Here is a 20,496-nt window from a genome sequence, read left to right on the forward strand (position 1 = left end):
TGGGGTTAGTGAGTCCAAGGCAATGCATCAGGCTGGGAGAAAACATTGCAATAACTCCAGAGCTCCTCTGTGGCACAACAGGTAAGACTGCAGCTGTGGAACCAGGAACATCCCGCTTCAAAGACACCCAGGTACATGACAGGACCCCTTGCTCAGTGGACCCCTCCGGGGGCCGAGCGGGGTTTAGTGGAAAAAGAGGCATGGAAGTCTCGAAAAAGAACAGGGGCACGCAAAGCTTTGGCTGGAACCCAGGAACGGTCTGTGACGGGATATTTCTTCCAATGAACCAGTTACCGTAGGCCACGGACCCTTCCTTCTAGAATCCAGAATCTTAGAGACTTCAAACTCATGTTGTCCATCAACAAGAACAGGAGGAGGTAGCTGTTGGGTTCTGGAGTGGCAATTGAAAATTGCCTTTTTTGGAGGAGAGAAACATGGAATATGGGATGTATCCGTAGAGAGGAGGGCAGTTTTAACCGATAGGAGACTGGCCCGACTCGAGCAATAATTTTGTAAGGACCGATGAATCGAGGGCCCAATTTGGTAGAAGATTGTTTAGTCTCACGTATTTGGTTGACGGCCAAACTCTGTCCCCCACCACATATGGGGGTAAAATGACGTCTTTGTTGAAGAAAAGCGCATACTTGCCTGCTGCCTTCTGTAGTAATAGGCAAATCTTTTTCCAGTGTAGCAGAATATTTTTCACCTGCTGATCTGCTGCTGGTACACTAGCAGCAGGTCGAAGTAGGGGAAAATTCTGAGGGCGATAGCCTAGGGCTGGATAGAATGGGATGGTTTCAAGAGCACTGTGCCAACGGGAATTAATGGCGAATTCAGCCAAAGGCAAATACTCAGACCAATTGGAGTGTAATGCATTGACAGAATGTCGAAGATAGGTTTCCTGGGTCTGGTTAATGCGTTCGGTTTGACCATCTATTTGAAGGTGATGTGAAGTAGAGAGTGAGAGCGATACTCCCAGTTTCATACAGAACGTTCTCCAGACTCGGGAAACAAACTGGGATCCGCAGTCTGAGACGACATTGGTAGGTACACCATGATGTTTCACAATATGGGAAAGGAAGAGGGTAGACAGTGCTTCCGTTGTAGGTAATCCAGGGAGCGGTACAAAACAAAGACATTTTGGAAAAGCGATCCACTATGACCCATATAGCAGTCATGCCCTTGGACTTGGGTAACTCTGTAATGAAGTCCATAGTCAAATGGGTCCAAGCCTGGAGAGGTGCAGGAAGTGGTTGTAACAGTCCAGTGGGCAATGTGCGGGGTACTTTATTAGCAGCACAAGTTGGACAGGCAACCACATAGTCAGTAACATCTTTTTTCATATGAGGCCACCAGACATGATGCTGCAAGTTCTTAAGTGTGATGGTGACACCAGGATGACCGGATAACACCATCATGTGCTCAGAGGCGTACTGGTTTTCTGAGGCTAGGGGCTACGAACAGGAAACCTGGTGGTATCTTCAAGCCTTGAGGAACACGATTCTGGGTTTCTTGTAGCTGTTGGGAAAGAGCCGTAGAGATCTGTGCGACCATTTTTTTGAGGTGGGATTATACACTGCTTGGTAGGACAGTCTTCTTCAGAAGTAGTGAACTGTCTGGAAAGAGCATCGGCTTTCTTATTCTTATGCCCAGGGACATAAGAAAGAACAAAATTAAAAACAGGAGAAAAACAAAGCCCATCGAGCTTGACGTGAATTCAAATGTTTAGCAGTCTGAAGATACAGCAGGTTTGTATGGTCAGTTAGGATAGGAAAAGGCTTGGGAGCCCCTTCTAAAAGATGTCGCCATTCAGACAATGCCAATTTGAAGGCCAGTAGTTCTTGATTCCCACCATAATTCATCTCCTCTGGAGAAAACTTTCTAGAGAAAAACACCACTGGATGGATTCTACCGGACTTAGGCTGTCTCTGGGACAGCACTGCACCTGCTCCTACTTTGGAGGCATCTACCTCAACAATGTACTGGAGATAGGGATTTGGATGTTAAAAGAACTGGAGCCTTGCTGAACATGTCTTAATTACTGGAAAGCTGATTCCACTTCTGAGGGCCACACCTTGCAATTTGTACCTTTCTTAGTCATAGCAGTAAGATGGGCAGCAATGGAGGCAAAACCTTTGATGAAGCGCCTGTAGTAATTTGCAAACCCTAGAAAGCTTTGGAGCCCTCTTAAAGTGGTCAGTTGGGGTCATTGCAAGACAGCAGAAAGTTTTTGAGGGCCCATTTGGAAGCCAACAGCACTTATGATGTATCCAAGGAAAGGTATATGGCTTTGATTAAAACTGCATTTCTCAATCTTCTCGTAAAGGTGGTTTTCTCTCAGTCGTCGTAATACCTGCTTTACATGTGGGACGTGCTCTAGATGAGCCTTGGAAAAGATTAAAATGTCGTCCAAGTAGATGATCACAAAACTGTTGCTGAAATCATGAAAAATTGCATTCATGAAACGTTGGAAGATAGCAGGGGCGTTGCAAAGTCCAAATGGCATAACCAGATACTCAAAATGTCCATTGCAGGTGTTGAATGCTGTCTTCCACTTGTCTCCCTCTCTAATTTGAATCAGATTAGAAGCCCCTCCGAGGTCTAGCTTAGAGAAGATAACAGCTCTCTTAAGTAAGTCAAACAGTTCTAGAATGAGAGGCAGAGGATAGGAGTCTTTTACCATGATTTAATTTAACCCTCGATAGTCTATGCATGATCGAAGACCCTCATCTTTTTTTTCAACAAAGAAAAAACCTGCCCCTACTGGAGAAGAAGAGGGTCGGATAAAACCTCTTTCCAAGTTGTCTTGTACGTATTCCTCCATAGATTTTTGTTCAGGCAATGACAGGGGATAGGTCCTTCCTTTGGGAAGAGGTGCTCTAGGAATCAAATTAATCGAACAGAACGATGTGGAGGTAAAACCTCTGCCTTTTGCTTGCAAAATACATCTGCAAACCCATGGTATTCACGAGGCAAGGTAGGTGGGATGGCCATGGAAGCCAACAGGCAACCAGATAGTCTTTTGGGTTGAAACAAACCGTTTACATAACTGGACAGCCCCCAAGGAGGTTAGTTCTCAATTTTCCCATTCAAAAGAAGGGCTGTGTTTTTGTAGCAATGGGTAACCAAGAATAAACAGGCAGAAGTGGAGAATCAATAAGAGAGACAGGATGATTTCCCCTTTATGGAGTGTGCCTACCTGAAGGGTGATTGTCGTAGTCGCAAACTCTGGAGGCGCAACAACTAAAACCATAAAAAAAACGAATAAAAATCTGCAATAAAACTGTAAAACGATCAATCATGGATCTGTGGTCAATCGGTTTTGTTTTATATACACAGTCTATATAAGTCTATGCACGGATAGTGAGAAGGGGTTAAAAGTCAAGAGCAAGCAGGGCTGCCATCACATTAGAACAGAAACCACGTTCCAGGGAGCTGAAAACAAAAAAGGAGAGAGGCGCCTCTGGGTGCAGACGTTTTTAATAAGCTTTAATACACATAAATTAGTCAAACTCACAAACTCTAAAGGAGTGCGGCTTGCCAGTACACCACAGCATGCCTACTCAAGAAACGCGTCCACTACTGGTGACGTCATCCCCTGCGCCTCACGCCTCGTCTCGAGTTTGTCTTCCGGAGCCGGCATAACCATTCTAATGGTGGACAACTCTCTGACCAGACTGTTTTGACAGAGGAACTACAAGGCCCAGGACTCAGAATCGTCACCGTGACATAACTATGTCTATACTTTTATGCCTATCACTTTCTGCTGAAATGTGAGTTTGACTAATTTATGTGTATTATAGCTTGCTAAAAACGTCTGCACCCAGAGGCGCCTCTCTCCTTGTTTTTTTGTCTAGACTTAGGAACAAATGGAATTTTATTTTCCTTAGCAAAAGTGTAGTCCAGGAATATGCCAGCGGCTCCAGAATCCACAAAAGCCTCAGTTTAGAGGCTAAATGGAAAATGGCGGGAACAGTAATCTTGGTCTTGGAGGATATACCTGTAAGGTCTAAGCCAGCTCCTCCAACACTGGTTAGGCCCGGTCTTTTACTGGATGGGAAGTGCAGACAGATAACAAAATGTCCTTTAATTCCACAGTACAAGCATAGGCCCTATGCACGCCTCCTTTGTTTCTCTGACTCTGTTAGGTGGAGATGGCTGACTTCCATGGGTTCCACAGGTGCCTGGGATTCAACTGAAACTTCAGGTTCTGACTGAAGTGGTGCTTGGAAGTTAGGGGCCAAACGGTAAACTGGTCTAGGAAGCTTGCGAGTTTTAAGTCTCTCTTGGCACCTTTCATGATACCGGACATCCAGACGAACACACAGCTCTATGAATTTTTCAATGTCTTCTGGGGAATCCTTATAGACTAATTCGTCCTTGATGCGATCTGTAAAACCTTTTCAGAAGGCTGCACCTAATGCCCTTGAATCCCAATTAGTCTCAGCAACCAGGGTACAGAGCTCAATAGCATACTGTGCCACAGACCTGGTACCTTGCTGTATGTCCAAGAGTACTCAGCTGCAGAAGTTCTATCTGGCTTGCCAAATACAGTCTGGAGAGAAGCCAGAAATTTGTCAGTGTCTTGCAGCACAGGATCATTGCGTTCCAGGTAAGGGGAGACCCAGGCCAGGGTCTTCCCCTTTAAACAAGGAAATTACAAAAGTCACTTTGGCAGACAAAGTGCTAAAAGTCCCAGGGTTGTTGCGGAAATGCAAATGGCAAACATTTAAAAAACCTCTGCAGTCCTCAATATCACCAACAAATTTTTCAGGCAAGGGAAGTTTGGGTGGCGCAGAGGAGGCGGGCTGGATTGGAGCAGGAATAGGAGCTGGAGTCTGGACCAGTGCAGAGGGACCAGGCAACCAAGATTTAAAGCATAGCACAAAGTTCATCTAATTTGGCATCCAGAGAAGAAAGATACTGTTCATGAGCGCCAATCAATTGTCCCTGACACAATCTCCTTAATCTCAGCAGGGTCCACTGCCATTGTGGCCCGTTTGTAATGTAAGATACCTGTGGTAGGTAGTTTCCGAAGTGGAGCTTGTATGCTGAGGATTCAGATGAAAACGTAGTCAGACAGGTCAAGTCGGCAACAGATCAGACAAAGCAGTACAAAATCGAAATCCAAAGAATGGTCAGGCAGGTGGAGGTCATACATGAGCTGGTGGTGAAGTACCAAATCAGGAGACTGGAGAATGGTCAAGAATTCAGGCAGAGGTTCAATACACAGTAGTCAAAATCACAGAGCTATCAATACACCCAGGGAGCAAGTTCAAACAAAGGGGTGCTGATTAACAGGAAGTGCTGCTATTTATGGGCTGCTTGATAGTACATTGTCCGCAGCTGGCAGCAGGTGGGGTTAGTGAGTCCAAGGCAATGCATCAAGCTAGGAGAACATTTCAATAACTCCAGAGCTCCTCTGTGGCACAACAGTTAAGACTGCAGCTGCGGAACCAGGAACATCCCGGTTCGAAGACACCCAGGTACATGACAGCAGCTTTCAGTATCCTCTGTATGCTGGGCTGGTTTGACCTCACAAAACTCTGAAACTTCTAGGTAGTGCCAACACCTGCTATTCAAATGCACCAAAATGCATTCCTACTGGCCAATACTAGGATAAGCAGTCATACTGGACAATAGGAATCCAAGGGGAAAAGGAGGAACCGGCAAGCTTCCCCTAGGTTCACATCTCTGCACTTTTTTGCTTGAGCACGGCAGCCCATTCATTTATGTTGGCTGCCATGCCACATGCCATGCCTGCACCTGTAGTCACGCGCAGAAGTGTGAACTTAGGGTCAGCATGATCAGTAAGTGCTGAAGCTTTGCTCTATTAAATCAACAGAGGATATTGAAAGCTGATGCAGGTATATAGTATTCCTAAAGTGACAGAGTCTCTTTAATGTAACAATGCAGAAGCGCTGCAATTTAAAAAGGGTCTTACAACATTCAGTAGCAGGCGATCAGCTTTTGTGTTTAGAAAAAAAAAGAATAAGGTGTTCATTCATAACATCTAAAAAAGGTGTTTACTGACAGACAGACACATTCTCCTGCAAAGCGTTTTCATCAGACAGCAAAAAATAACAATGTGTACACATGACATTGCATTCACCTCAAGTGACAGCTGGTAAGCAAAAGGTAGTATCAGATAAAGGTGAGGTTGGCAAACAAGCTCTGTGAACACACAACCCAGAGATCATGAAAAGCCTATTGTATGACTTGGTTAAGTTTTGTCCTGTGTGAATAAACAGCATACCAAAATCATACCTTTTTTGGTTCATTAATAATTCTCGATGAAGATCCTGATGATTTCTGGAGACCTTCACTGGATTGACCAGCTTGTGGGGCTTTATTAATTCTGGATTATCTGATTCTATATAGTCTGGTTCAGCCATGATGCTTTTCACAAATGGAAAGTTTTCCCCAAACACTGAGTCAGCTGGAGAATTACCTATATCAAAGGAAATAATAATCATTAAAATTGCATCATAAATACCCATACATAAGTTACTATTAATTATATTCTCAACATATCTCCTTCATAAAAATATGGCAAAATAGTGCAGACATCTAAATCAGCTTTATAAGCAGGTAATCTGGCTTTAAAACAACCAAACTGTCCATGCCAGCGAATTTTAAGCAGGATGAACACGGGACTTTGAGAAAGAAGGTCTGGATGATCTAGTAGGGCCCCATGGAGAATATGCTAGGAACCTGACTACATCCGAGTATTATGCCTTAATGGGCCAATTTGGTGCAATGAAAATCACTGATATGCCTTTCTTCTCTATTGGTAGATGTTTGAGAGAGAGAGAGAGAGAGAGAGAGAGAGAGAGAGAGAGAGAGAGAGAGAGAGAGAGAGAGAGAGAGAGAGTGTAACATAAAATCAGACTGCACGGAATCCACAAAATGTCCAGGGCTCCGAAGGCTCAAGAATCCCTGGACATAAATCTGTCTAGCTTGTGGTTAAATTTGGATGCAAGCAGGTCTACGTCTGGCCCCCCTCCACAGGAGGCAACCTCCAGGTAGAGGGACCACTCTTTAGGATACAGCTGTTGGCAGCTTAAGAAGTCCACTTACCAATTTTCTATGCCTGGAATGTTTACTGCAGACAGGGCCAAAACATGAAGAAGTTCTGCCCAAGTCCGAATTAACTTAGCTTCTCCGCCATGGTCTTGTAAGAATGGACTCTGCCTGGCAGCCCCAGGTGTGTGTGTTTGTGTGTGTGTGTGCTGAAGAGTAATCCAAATCTCCTTGGGCTTCTGGATGCTGATCAGCATCTGGGCTTTTGTCAACAACCCTGTCCCCTGAAATCGACAGGCAATTCAGGACACCTTCCCAGCCTAACAGCCAGGCATCTTTTGTCAGAATCTTTAACACCACTGGAAGTAAGGACTTCCCTGACTCCGGCGCAGGGATGGAAAGCAAGCCATCAATCCAAGGCTAACTTGATTGTGGTGCTCAGATGCAGGGGTTGATCCAAGAACAGGGTCCGTTTGTTCAATGCTGTCAGTATGTAGGGCTGCAACAGTGTTGAATGTTCCCGCAGGAGCAGATTGTCCAAATACACCGGAATGGGAATGGCATAAATGCCAACATTGATAAAAAGAACCTTTGTGAATATTCCTGGTGACCGGACCAGGCGAAAGGGCAGGCTTTGGGGGACCATTTATGTGGAAGAAGGAGCCTGCAGTTCCAAGGGATAATTTAGGTAAAAAGGCCTTTTTGCTTGTACCCTAGGCTTCAACAACCATTTATCCGTTGCATCACAGGGGTGCCCCACTGCAAAAACATTTTTTTAGTGCCCTTTTTAGTGCGACTTTAAAAATGAGATGGGAATCCTACAAGTTCCCATTACGTTAAACTCTGAAACATATTGAACTCTATACTGGAATAACAGACATGACAGTTTGCAGTGAAGCCTGCAAGGAAAAAACTCAATCAAGCATATTCAACAACCAGATGTTTGTAATTACTGAAACAGGAAGATAAAACACCCTAAGCAAAAGATACGCAGGAAAAACAAGTGTTCATTGAATAAATATATTTACTCCAAATATTTATTGACAAAACCCCTTACTATGCAGGAAATACACAGTAATCATTATAATCAAGGAAATATGTTTCAAATCGTTATGCTGTAAACCTCTGATAAATTGTACAAGTGGATGTATAATATATCTCGAATAATGAACATCCATTTAAATATATACAATTGCTGACAAAAAACAGCTAGAAATGAACAGAATTACATCTTTCTTCTCAAGAGTGAATTAACATTCTATAGAATATATATATGTATTCATTTTTAAGGGTGGATTTCTCCTCCTCAGATGAGGGGAAGGCACGGTTTGTTATCAAGTTGCTGTTACAAGGATTTACCAAAGAGGAGGAACAGGCAGTATTCCATGGCAAATAAATTTTGCTTTTCATTGGCACAATATAACCAAACTCATAAAAAAGGTAACTTTTTAAAATATAAAGGCTATTTGAACGCATTGCATTCTTGGCAAATGGGTATTTTAAATCTAATTTAATTGGTCTTGGGTCCTGGTATTTATATTTTAACAAACACTGCAGAAACTGGGACTCAACACTGATATGGATAACTACATGCAGGGTGATTGGAACCTTATAAGAAAGTATAAAATACCATTTAGCATCTTGTGCTCATGTTAAAAAGGTATGTGGTGAATCTTATGCAGGAGCCAACAGCAGGTCTCAAGTCAAACCATCAATACCTATAGTGACAACAGCTGTCAATACACACTGATATATGCTGGACACGCCTAAAAGAAGAGAATGTCTGACGTACATTGAGTGTTAAGAATGTGTACTGACAGCAGCTGTCACTGTAGACATCAATGATGAATAAAATTACCCCCTGTAGTCAGGTTGCCATGACCACTCGACACTCTTAAGAGGCAGTCAATGTGTCCGTGGCCTGAAAGTCAATAACTCAAGTGTAATTTACCAAGGGTTGCCTTTATTACAGCAACAGAAGAACATTACAGGCAGAAAAAGGAAATTCTTGGTAGCGAGTAAGCCGTTACCAGACATTGTTACAAAGTTTTAACTGAAGGAAGGAAACCGTTAAGAAACATTTTCAAGTCTGTTGAAAGTTGAAACCCGCATTAAAAGCATCCTACTTTCTGGCACAAAGCACATGCAGGCCACACCAGAAAAAAAAAAAAACCACACATGATAAATACAAGAACACTGATTGTTATCAGTCAACAACACACGTATCATGCTTTTAAAGTGAACCTTGAAGCACTGCAAGAGATTAGAATCTAATGGCAAAAGGGTAACTGGCAGGGATCACAGCTTAACAGTCCAAACACATCTTTTCAGAAGACTTTGGGGACAGGAACACAGAGGTAACATTTCTTTTAAGGCCTCATTTACACATCCGAATAGTGATGTTTGCTTGCAGGAGACACAGGTGTTTGCGTATAGCAGACACGCTGTGGCTTCACAGACATGTGATGAGCGGCCCGTGACACAAACTGTCTGCGTCTACAATTTGCCAGCCTGTCATTGATTTGTACATAAACACCTGTGACTCCTATCAGGGCCGGGACAAGGAGTGGGCAGGAGGTGCGGCTGCCGTGGGTACTGTGGTATAATGTGAGGTTGGGGGGGGGGGGGGGGCCACCACGAGGAGATGGGGGGAGAGGACATGTTTTATGAGGGGGATTTTGGGGGCAGAAGAGGGTAAGAATTGTTCTAGTAGGGGAATATGGGGTGAGTGCTAGGAATGGGGATTTGGGGGTTTTGTTTTAGAAGAGGCGATATGGTGGGGGGGGGGGGGGTTGCAAGTAGGGGGGGATTTGTGCTAGGAGGGAAATTTGGTGTGTGTGTGTGTGTGTGTGTGTGTGTGTGTGGGGGGGGGGGGGGGGGTGGAGAGGATGTGTATTCAGAGAGGAAATTTGAAGGATTTAAAGGGTAGAGGATTTGCTAGAAGGGGTGATTTTTTTGGGCGGTGCATTTGTACTGGGGGGATTTCAGCAGGGGAAGCAGATTTGTTCTGGTAGTAGGGATATATTTATTTAAATTTTTTTGGAAGGGGGGGGGGGTTTGCCGACACATAATGCTCATACACCTTGTGGGGCCGCGCAGTTTGGCATGTTTGCCCTGGACTCTAGGAGACCTTGTCCCAGTACTGACTCCTGTGCACAGAAATGACCCCTCTGAGGCTGTGAGAATAAGGCCTAAATTTACCCAAATTTACTAGTTACAGTGATTCCCAAAAAACAGCGATAGTCAGCGTAAATATAGGGTGCCTCAAGGGCAACGTCTGACATGTACAAAGAGTTGCGTAATATCTTAGGTTTTGTAAATTTGCCATCATTATTTGTTAATATGGTATTCAAATAAAGGGCTCTACCTTTTTTTTTTCTTTTGGACAAACCAATTCCAATTTTAATTATTTTCTTTTAGTATTCTTTCCCCAGCTCCCACATTGGCCATATGACAAAGATATCAAAACATTTTGATGCATTGTGTTGCTGCAGAGCTTTCTTATGAGCTCACAAGATGATCAATTCAGCTACTGGGCTTTGTGCTGGACAATGGCTGTCACTAACCAATGCTACTGACACCATCTGTATCTAATGACAAACTTCTAATGACCATAGATGGTGTTACATCCCACCACAAATAACCTTCGATCAACATGATATAACAGCAAAAATGACTGGAGATAACTCGAGAGTGGTTGAATACCAAAAAAAAAAAAATCAGACTATTTGGCATTCTGAATCTGTTTTACTTATTCATAAAGAAAATCACTACCATTGGAGGACCCCCACCAAGAAGCTTAATTTATAAAGAATTTTCCCTCTGTGCCAACAGAGAGTCATCCAATATTTATCACTAGCTCTGTAATTTTGCCCAAGCTGTAGAAAAAACTGCTTAGAATGGCGTCACCCTTGCCAAAAATGATACAGTCAACCATTCAAATAAATATTGAAACTGATGTGACAAGTCAAAGAAGAGATAATGGGTACATGAAAATAATTTTACTACATTAAAGAGGAGCTTCAGCCAGGTTTCCAAAAATTAAAAGTAATCAGCTACAAAAACTGTAGCTTCTGAGTTTTAAGTAAACAAACAATGATCCAGCGCCAACCTTGGCGATTGCAAAAAAAAATTAAAAATTATATATACACACACACATACATACGCGCAAACACTGCTCAAAATAATTAAAGGAACACTTTGAAAACACATCAGATCTCAACGGGGAAAAATATCATGCTGGATATCTATACTGATATGGACTGGGTAATGTGTTCGGAATGAAAAGATGCCACATCGTTTGATGGAAATGATCAACCTACAGAGGGCTGAATTCAAAGACAACCCCGAAATATAAAAGTGAAAAAATGATGCAGCAGGCTAGTCCATTTTTCTGAAATTTCATTGCAGCGACTCAAAATGGTACTCAGTGTATGGCCTCCACATGCTTGTATGCATGCCTGACAATGTCGGGGCATGCTCCTAATGAGACCACGGATGGGGTCCTGGGGTATTTCCTCACAGATCTGGACCAGGGCATTACTGAGCTCCTGAACATACTGAGGTACAACCTGGTGGCATTGGATGGACTGAAACATAATGTCCCAGAGGTGTTCTATTGGATTTAGGTCAGGTGAGCATGCAGACTATTCAATGGTATCAATTCCTTCATCCTCCAGGAACTGGCTGCATACTCTGGCCACACGAGGCCAGCCGGGCATTATCGTGCACCAGGAGGAACCCAGGACTCACTGCACCAATGTAGGGTTTGACAGTGGGTCCAAGGATTTCATCCCGATACCTAATGGCAGTCAGGGTGCCATTGCCTAGCCTGTAGAGGTATGTGCGTCCCTCAATGGATTTGGCTCCCCAGACCATCACTGACCCACCACCAAACCGGTCATGCTGAACAATGTTACAGGCAGCATAACATTCGCCACGGCTTCTCAAGACCCTTTTACATCTGTCACGTGTCAGGGTGAACCTGCTCTCATCTGTGAAAAGTACAGGGCACCAGTTGCAGACCAGCCAATTCTGGTGTTCAATGGCAAATGCCAATCAAGCTCCATGGAGTCGGGCAGTGAGCACAGGGCCCACTAGAGGACATCGGGGCCTCAGGACACCCTCATTAAGTCCGTTTCCGATTGTTTGGTCAGAGACAGTCACACCAGTAGCCTGCTGGAGGTCATTTTGTAGGGTTATGGAAGTGCTCATCTTGTTGCTCCTTGCACAAAGCAGCAGATACCGGTCCTGCTGATTGGTTAAGGACCTTCTATGACCCTGTCTAGCTCTCCTAGAGTAACTGCCTGTCTCCTGGAATCTGCTCCATGCTCTCGAGACTGTGCTGGGAGAAACAACAAACCTTCTGGCAATATCACATATTGATGTGCCATCCTAGAGGTGTTGGACTGCCTGTGCAACCTCTATGGGGTCCAGGTATCGCCTCAAGCTACCAGTAGTGACACTGACCCTAGCCAAATGCAAAACTAGTGAAAGTCAGTCAGGAAAGAGTAGACATAAAAATGGCAGTGGCCTCCACCTGTAAAAACATTCCTGTTTCGGAGGTTGTCTCATTGTTGCCCATTTAGAGCCCTTGCACACTGGGGCGGTTTGCAGGCACTATTGCGCTAATAATAGCGCCTGCAAACCGCCCCGAAAGTGCCGCTGCTGTCATCCCAGTGTGAAAGCCCCGAGGGCTTGCACACTGGAGCGATGCGCTGGCAGGACGGTAAAAAAAGTCCTGCCAGCAGCATCTTCGGAGCGGTGAAGGAGCGGTGTGTATACCGCTCCTTTACCGCTCCTGCCCATTGAAATCAATGGGACGGCGCGGCTATACCGCCGGCAATGCGCCTCTGCAGAGGCGCTTTGCGGTGGTATTTAACCCTTTCTCGGCCGCTAGCGGCCGCATACCGACGGTAAAACGCCGCTAATAATAGCGGCGTTTTACCGCCGACGCCGCCCCCCGCCCCAGTGTGCAAGGGCTCTTAGTGCACCTGTTAATTTCATAAACACCAAAGCAGCTGAAACTGATTAACAAGTTCCCCCACCCCCCCCTGCGCTACTTAACTAACCAGATCAATATCCCAGGAGTTTAATTGACTTGATGCATTACTGTGATTAAAAAGTGTTCCTTTAATTTTTTTGAACAGTGTGTGTGTGTGTGTGTGTGTGTATAATTATATTATATATATATATATATATATATATATATATATATATATATATTTATTTATATATTTAATTTCACATATTCCTATCCCTTGAAATTTTCCACATTTTGTCATGTTACAACCAAAAACTTAAATATATTTTATTGGTATTTTATGTGATAGACCAACACAGTAGTGGCACACAATTGTGAAATGGAAGGAAAATGATAAATGGCCAAGGTTTCAAAATTGATTACAAAACAATGTGAAAAGTGTGGCATGCATTTATATTCAGCCCCCCTGAGCCAATACTTTGTAGAACCACCTTTCGAAGCAATTACAGCTGCAGGTCTTTTTGGAGATGTCTCTACCAGCTTTGCACATTTAGGAGAGTGAATTTTTTGCCCATTCTTCTTTGCAAAATAGCTCAAGCTCTGTCAGATTGGAAGGAGAGCGTCTGTGAAGGGCAATTTTCATGTCTTGCTACAGATTCTCAATTGGATTTAGGTCTGGACTTTGACTCGGCCATTCTAAACACATGAATATGCTTTCTAAACCATTCCATTGTAGCTGTGGCTGTATGTTTAGGGTCGTTGTCCTGGAAGGTGAACCTCTGCCCCAGTCTCAAGTCTTTTGCAGACTCTAACAGGTCTTCTAAGATTTCCCTGTATTTGACTCCATCCATCTTCCCATCAACTCTAACCAGCTTTCCTGTGCCTGCTGAAGAAAAGCATCCCCACAACATGATGCTGCCACCACCATGTTTCACGGTGTGTATGGTTTGTTCATGGTGATGTGCAGTGTTAGTTTATCGCCACACAAAGCATTTTGCTTTTAGGCCAAAAAGATAAATTTTGGTCTCATCGGACCAGAGCACATTCTTCCACATGTTTACAAGAAGCCATGTGGGGGACACAGCAAACGGGACTTCTTATGGCTTTCATTCAACAATAGCTTTTTGCCACTCTTCCATAAATGCCAGATTTGTGGAGTGCATGACTAATAGTTATCCTGTGGACAGATTCTCCCACCTGAGCTGTGGATCTCTGCAGCTCCCCCAGAGTTACCATGGGCCACTTGGCTGCTTCTCTGGTGAATGCTCTCCTTGCCCGGCCTGTCAGTTTAGGTGGACGGCCATGCCTTAGTAGGGTTGCAGTTGTGCCATACTCTTTCCATATTCGGTTGATGGATTGAACAGTGCTCCGCTAGTCGTTCAAAGCAAGGGATATATTTTTATAACCTAACCCTGCTTTAAACTTCTCCACGACTTTATCCCTGACCTGTCTGGTGTGTTCCTGGGCCTTCATGATGATTTTTGTTCATTAAGGTTCTCTAACAAACTTCTGAGGGCTTTCAAGAACAGTTGTATTTATACTGAAATTAAATTATACACGGGTGGACTCTAGTTACTATTTAGGTGACTTCTGAAGGCAATTGGTTCCTCTAGATTTTAGTTAGGGGTATCAGAGTAAAGGGGACTGAATACAAATGCATACCACACTTTTCAGATATTTATTTGTAAAAAAAAAAAAAAAAAAAAAAAAAAACATTTATCATTTTCCTTTCACTTCACAATTATGTGACACTTTGTGTTGGTCTATCACATACAATCCCATAAAATACATTTATTTTTTGGTTGTAACATGACAAAATGTGAAAAATTTCAAGGGGTAGGAATACTTTTTCAAGGCACTGTACACACACACAGGTATCGGTGCAGATACTAAGCATTTGTACATGCACCGATACTTCAGGTTCAGTTCCTTCAGCTGTCAGCTGAAATGTAAAAAAAAAGTCGGCAATTATCGGTTAAGAAGTGGAACCGTCGCGACCTTAACTGGTGACTCGTTTAGTTGTCAGTGGGGTTCCCTTGTTGACAGCTGAAGTGTTAAAGAAGTCCGGCAAGAGGGTGGCGTGACTGGATGTAAGCCAAGGAGGAAGCATTTGCAAGGAGCTCCGATCATCCTACTCTAATCCTTCGCCATCTTTGCTGCTGAACAGCCTGGTGAGCCTGTACATCTGCCCTGGCATCCCCTGCTTCAGATCCAGTCATTATTTCTGTGCCTGACCGGCCGGCTCTGCTACATTAATCCGGCCGAGGCAGGCTCCATATACTTAAGGCCTACAGTACTTCTCACATCCTACCTGATCTACTGTAGCAGCACTCTCTCTACCCCTCTATCCCTGTTGGTGGCATCCCCTGGAGAGGGCTGGTTTACTCTGCTGCATCTGGGGGCGGCCCCTGTCATCTAGGCCTCATAGGGAGTGCTTGGCGGGCCCTCTATTCATCTGTAGCTGCTCTCACTGCTCAAAAGTATCTACTGTTCTAATCCCTGGACTTGGCTGGCTTGAGGGGGTACTGGAGCGGGCGGCCTGCACCTGCGATCCGGAGGCCTGAGCCTGTGCTGAGCTGCTGCCCTGGTGAGTACCCCAGTGGTGTCCACTAACATCCTGAGACTGACCGACTGCTGTGTGTGCTGTGTGGCCCCCCCTGCCAGATCATTGTCACAAGCTGTTGGCTATCCATCCACCTGCTCCATCCTACTAGACCCTTGCCCTCAGATTAATTGGCCCTAAGAACCGGGCCAAAAACTCATCCACACCAAGTTGCCCGCCCCCTGTCACGGCTGCTAGGCCAGATCCTTCTCTTGTAGGGAGGTTGCAAGCCCTGCTGGCTGAACTAGCTATGGAGTCTGAGACTTCCCCAAGTGTGGCTCTTCCTGCCCTCTCCTCCCAGGATAGCACTGCAGTGATCCTGGCCGCCACTGAACAGAGCAAAACCTCCATGCAGGTGAGAATCGATCGCCTTGCAGAAGAATGTGATTTCATTAGAAATGACCTAGATAAGATCAGAGGTAGGCTGACTGAATCAGAATCCAGAATTTCTGCCACTGAAGATCTTATGGCTACTTACATTAACACCATAGCGGACTTGCAGCACACTGTACACCTGCTTGTCGCCAAATCCGATGACGCAGAAAACAGGGCAAGATGCAACAATGTCCGAGTCCTGGGCCTCCCGGAGGGAGAGGAGGGCGATCGCCCGTGCCGAGTTAGCGGAAGAGTTCTTCAGGAAACTGCAAGGCCTCGCGGATGTCTCCCCGACCTATGTCGTTGAGCGTGCCCACCGTGTACCCACAGGACGTTCTATCCCTGGTGCAAACCCCTGACCCTTCTTGGTTCGCTTCCTTCACTTCAGGGACCGCGACAGGATCTTTTCCAAAGCCCGCAAACACCCCTCACTTCCATACGGCAATTCCTCGGTCCTGCTGTTCTCGGATTTCTCAGCTAAGCTGCAGCGTAAGAGGAAGTCCTTTAATGAGGTCCGTCTTCGACTCCCCAGCTGATGCGGATAACTGGCTGGACACCCTGCGGTAGGCATGGTAAGCTGTTCCTCACTACAAGTTGCTTTAAGAAAGTTGCCTTAAAGATACTATTTTCCCTCCGGATACACGCATTAAGGGGTTGTTTATTCAGTCATCAGACTTTTGCTGTCTAGCCCTCTGATCTCACCACCTACTTTGCTGCAGGCTGACTTCTAAGTCTCGCACGCAAGCCATACCAGCCGTTTCAGATGGGCTACAGTTCTACTTCCAGAGGCTGAGGTGTATGACTTACCCCTGATGGCCCTCTCTCACTAGAGCCATCGAACGCTGGAGTTCCTCCTGGTCCTGGACTAGATGTATGTATCTTCTAGATCCTTCTACTCCTTGGCTACCTTGTTGGAAACAACTCACTGAAGTATCTAACCCCCCTAATTTTTTTCGGCCTTTTGAAGATGCATCAGCGGTGCTGAATTGCCGCATTCTAGAACTCTTCAAAGAAGTCTGAAGATCTATCTGCTAATCAAGGGAAATCTGTTAATATGTTAATCAGGGAAATCAACAGATAGAAATTTACATAGAGTGTCTACACATCTTCAGTTTCCTTCCACTGAGTCCTCCACTAGGGTAATGGTTACACTAGACATTGAAAAGGCGTTTGATTTGGTGGCGTGGCCTTTTATGTCTTCGGTTCTAGAAGTCATGGGTTTCGGAGAAGGATTCCGCAGGTGGATCGACATTTTATATAAAGACCCAACAGCATAGATAAAACTTAATGGTGCTCTATCAGCACCCTTTCGTGTTGGAAGAGGTACAAGGCAAGGTTGCCTTCTGTCACCAGCTCTCTTCGCTCTGGTGATGGAGCCACTTGCCTCGGCCCTCAGACAAGCGGACAGGGTAAGGGGCATACAAGTGGGTTCCATACACGAGAAAGTTGCCTTATACGCAGATGACCTTATTCTTTTCTTAAATGACCCTGCCCAGTCCATTCAGGAGACGCTGGCCATTCTATCCAATTTCACTAGCTGCTCAGAACTTAAGGTAAACTGGGACAAATCCCAAATTTTACCGATGGATAATGCCGCGAAGGATGTAGCAGATCCCAACCTCCCTTTACTATGGAAAGACAAAATTAAATACCTAGGTATTTACATCTCCACATCTACCTCTGACTACCATACCCTTAACTTAGAGCAACTAATACAACTGACGAGAGCAAGACTGAAGGCGTGGGCACATCTCCTCCTCTCTCTAATCAGGAGAATTAATCTATTCAAGATGAAGCTTCTACCTGCTTTTCTCTATGTTCTCAGACATGCCCCCGTCTGGATACCCAAAAAAAGTATTTTGCCTGATAAACACCATTTTACTGTCCTTGCTCTGGGGCACCGGTCACCCGAGATTTAGGCTGACAGTGCTACAGAGACCTTGGAGAGAGGGAGGTCTGGCTCGTCCTGACCTCCATTCCTATTTTGTTGCTGCCCTGTTATCCCATGCCCACAACTGGCTGGTCTCAGATGACTCCAACGCAGCGGTGGTCCTGGAAGCAGCAAGTCTGGGGTCTTATGAGGCGCTACAGAACCTACTTTACCGGGGTCTTAGAGCGCCCTTCCCTCTTACAACAGCAATGAGAGCGGTCCTGAGGGCATGGTCGTTGGCAAATTCCTTGCGTCTCATGACTCCTGGACACATCTCCCCACATAACCCTCTTTGGTTTAACCCGCAACTGTCAGAATTTGGGTCCATACCCAATCCCAGTGTGTGGGCATGCAAGGGCATCAAATATGTGAGTCAGATCTGTACTGAGGGCCGACTACAGACATTTGATAGACTGAAACAACAATATAACCTACCTAATTCACATTTGTTTAGGTTTTTGCAGCTTAGACATGCCTTTAACACTCAGTTTGAAAATGCAAAGTGGCCTTTTACACCTCAAACCTGGAGACTTTGCTCAGAGATGAAACTAAACCTTTATCCACCATATATAAATCATTACTTCCTAATATTCACACAGCTCTTGAAAACCTTAAGGCGAAGTGGGTGGTCGATTTCCCTACACTAGATACAGAAGATTGGGAGGAAATGTGGGAGTGTCCCTTTTCACAGCTAGTAACGGCTAGAGATAGATTAGTGCAATTCAAAATACTACATCAAGTGTATTACACGCCCATGTGCCTACAAAAATATATCTATCTATCCCAGCTTCTTGCTGGAGATGCGACTCGCCCTCAGCGGATTTCATTCATATTTTTTGGAACTGTCCTCAGATTAAAGTCTTTTGGGCTGAGGTCACCACTTTTATTTTGACTGTCACCACCACCCTTCCTGTGCCATTGTTAGTGGAGGTATGTCTGTTGGGAATTGTAGAACCGTTGACCCCTCACTGGGCAAGCAGAACCCTACTAGGATTATTACTTTATTATGCTCGTAGGTCTGTAGTACTCCGATGGAAGGCTTCGTCCGCACACTCAATAAATTTTTGGAAGAGGTTAGTGAACTCGGCTCTGCCACTATACAAGGCTACTTACCTGTCACGTGGCTGTGCTAAGAAATTCCATAAAATATGGGACATCTAGACGGATTCCCTGCCCACTAATGCAGACTCGATGGATGATTAGTAACGCTCTATTACTTACCTGTAATGGCTCAAGTGGCATCTTTGAACTTGTAGGCTTCCTTGGGTTGCTTGGTCAATAGTTATGGGGAGAGGGGGGGGGTGTGAATGTGTATATGTAACGTGTACTTCATTTCGTAAATACATAAAATAAGCTATGTGGAGTATCTGTGGAAATAGAAGAATACTTTAGATAATCTGCACAGGTGGTTGAGCGTACAGTAGTTTAGTTGTTTATTATTATTTTAGTTTTTAGTTTGTGTGTGACCGAGCCTGGGTATGCCCAATGGGCTCTGTATTGTATTTTTACCTTGAAATTACAATAAAAATAACTTTAAAAAAAAAAAAAAAAAAAAAGTCCGGCAATTGGATCTGTCAAAAAATGTTAAAAAAGCAGCCGGGCAATGTTTATCAACAAGATTGCTCAGCTGCTGAAATACTAAGATAAAAAGGTGTTTTAGCGCTAAAAATAGCGTATGTAAAGCACCGTTCACCGTATCGCATGTAAAGCACCAGTCCACATTGGGGCGGGGCGGTGCGCTTGCGAGACTTTCTGCAAAGTCCTGCAAGCAGCACCTTTGGGGCAGTTTGGGAGCAGTGTATACACTGCTCCCAATACGCCCTGCCCATTTAAATGAATGGCAGCGCTGCCGAAGCGCCTGCAAAGCACTTCGGCAGCGCCGCAAAACTGGAACTTTCAACTCCTTCTTCGGCCGCTAGTGGGGATTAAAAGCGCCCCACTAGCGGAGGAAAAGCGTTGCTAAAATGACGGTAAAGCGCCGCTAAAACACAGAGCGCTTTTTAGTGTCAAAGTGACCTAAATGTTATTCTGTTTAACCCCTTATTAACCCTTAAATTACTCTAATCAGCCTTAATTAACTACTTATTCTCCTCCATTTAATTATTACTTTACTGCAGATTTTTTTTCACTTCTATTTGATAAACTATTCATAATTAAAATAATAAAATTGAAAAATCTTTCCAACATACAACGTACCATAATAAACATAATTGCACAAAGTCCCTTAGATCAATAAATCAATACATAAATATATCAATCTGTGCGTATAAAGTCCTCTTTAGCAGGTTAATAGTGACTTCTTAAAGTGTCCATACAGTGCTCCTCCAATACAGAAAACAATTAGGGTTGTCCCGATACCGATACTAGTATCGGTATCGGCACCGATACCGAGCATTTGCCCAAGTACTTGTACTCGGGCAAATGCTCCCGATGCTTCCCCTGATACCTGGAAGTCAGCTGTGATCGGCGAGTGGGGGAGTTACAAGATTCTCCCCCAGCGGCTTTCAGCTGCTTTAGTGACACACAGCGGTGATCGCTCACCACTGACTGTCACTGCATCCTCCTCCATGCCCCCTCCTTTCC

General features: G+C 44.6%; 1 protein-coding gene across 3 annotated transcripts in view; it reads right to left on the reverse strand.

Moving 5' to 3' along the window:
- The window catches only part of FAM107B (family with sequence similarity 107 member B), a 112,502-nt gene that overhangs the window by 18,161 nt on the left and 73,845 nt on the right, over positions 1-20,496 (reverse strand). For all 3 annotated transcript variants that reach the window (XM_073619528.1, XM_073619527.1, XM_073619529.1), the window contains exon 2: positions 6,268-6,451. In XM_073619528.1, coding sequence (XP_073475629.1) covers positions 6,268-6,395 — 128 coding nt within the window. In that variant the 5' untranslated portion in view covers positions 6,396-6,451. The remainder of the gene's footprint in view (positions 1-6,267; positions 6,452-20,496) is intronic.

The sequence above is a fragment of the Aquarana catesbeiana genome, linkage group LG03, assembly GCF_042186555.1.
Source record: "Aquarana catesbeiana isolate 2022-GZ linkage group LG03, ASM4218655v1, whole genome shotgun sequence".
NCBI lineage: Eukaryota > Metazoa > Chordata > Amphibia > Anura > Ranidae > Aquarana > Aquarana catesbeiana.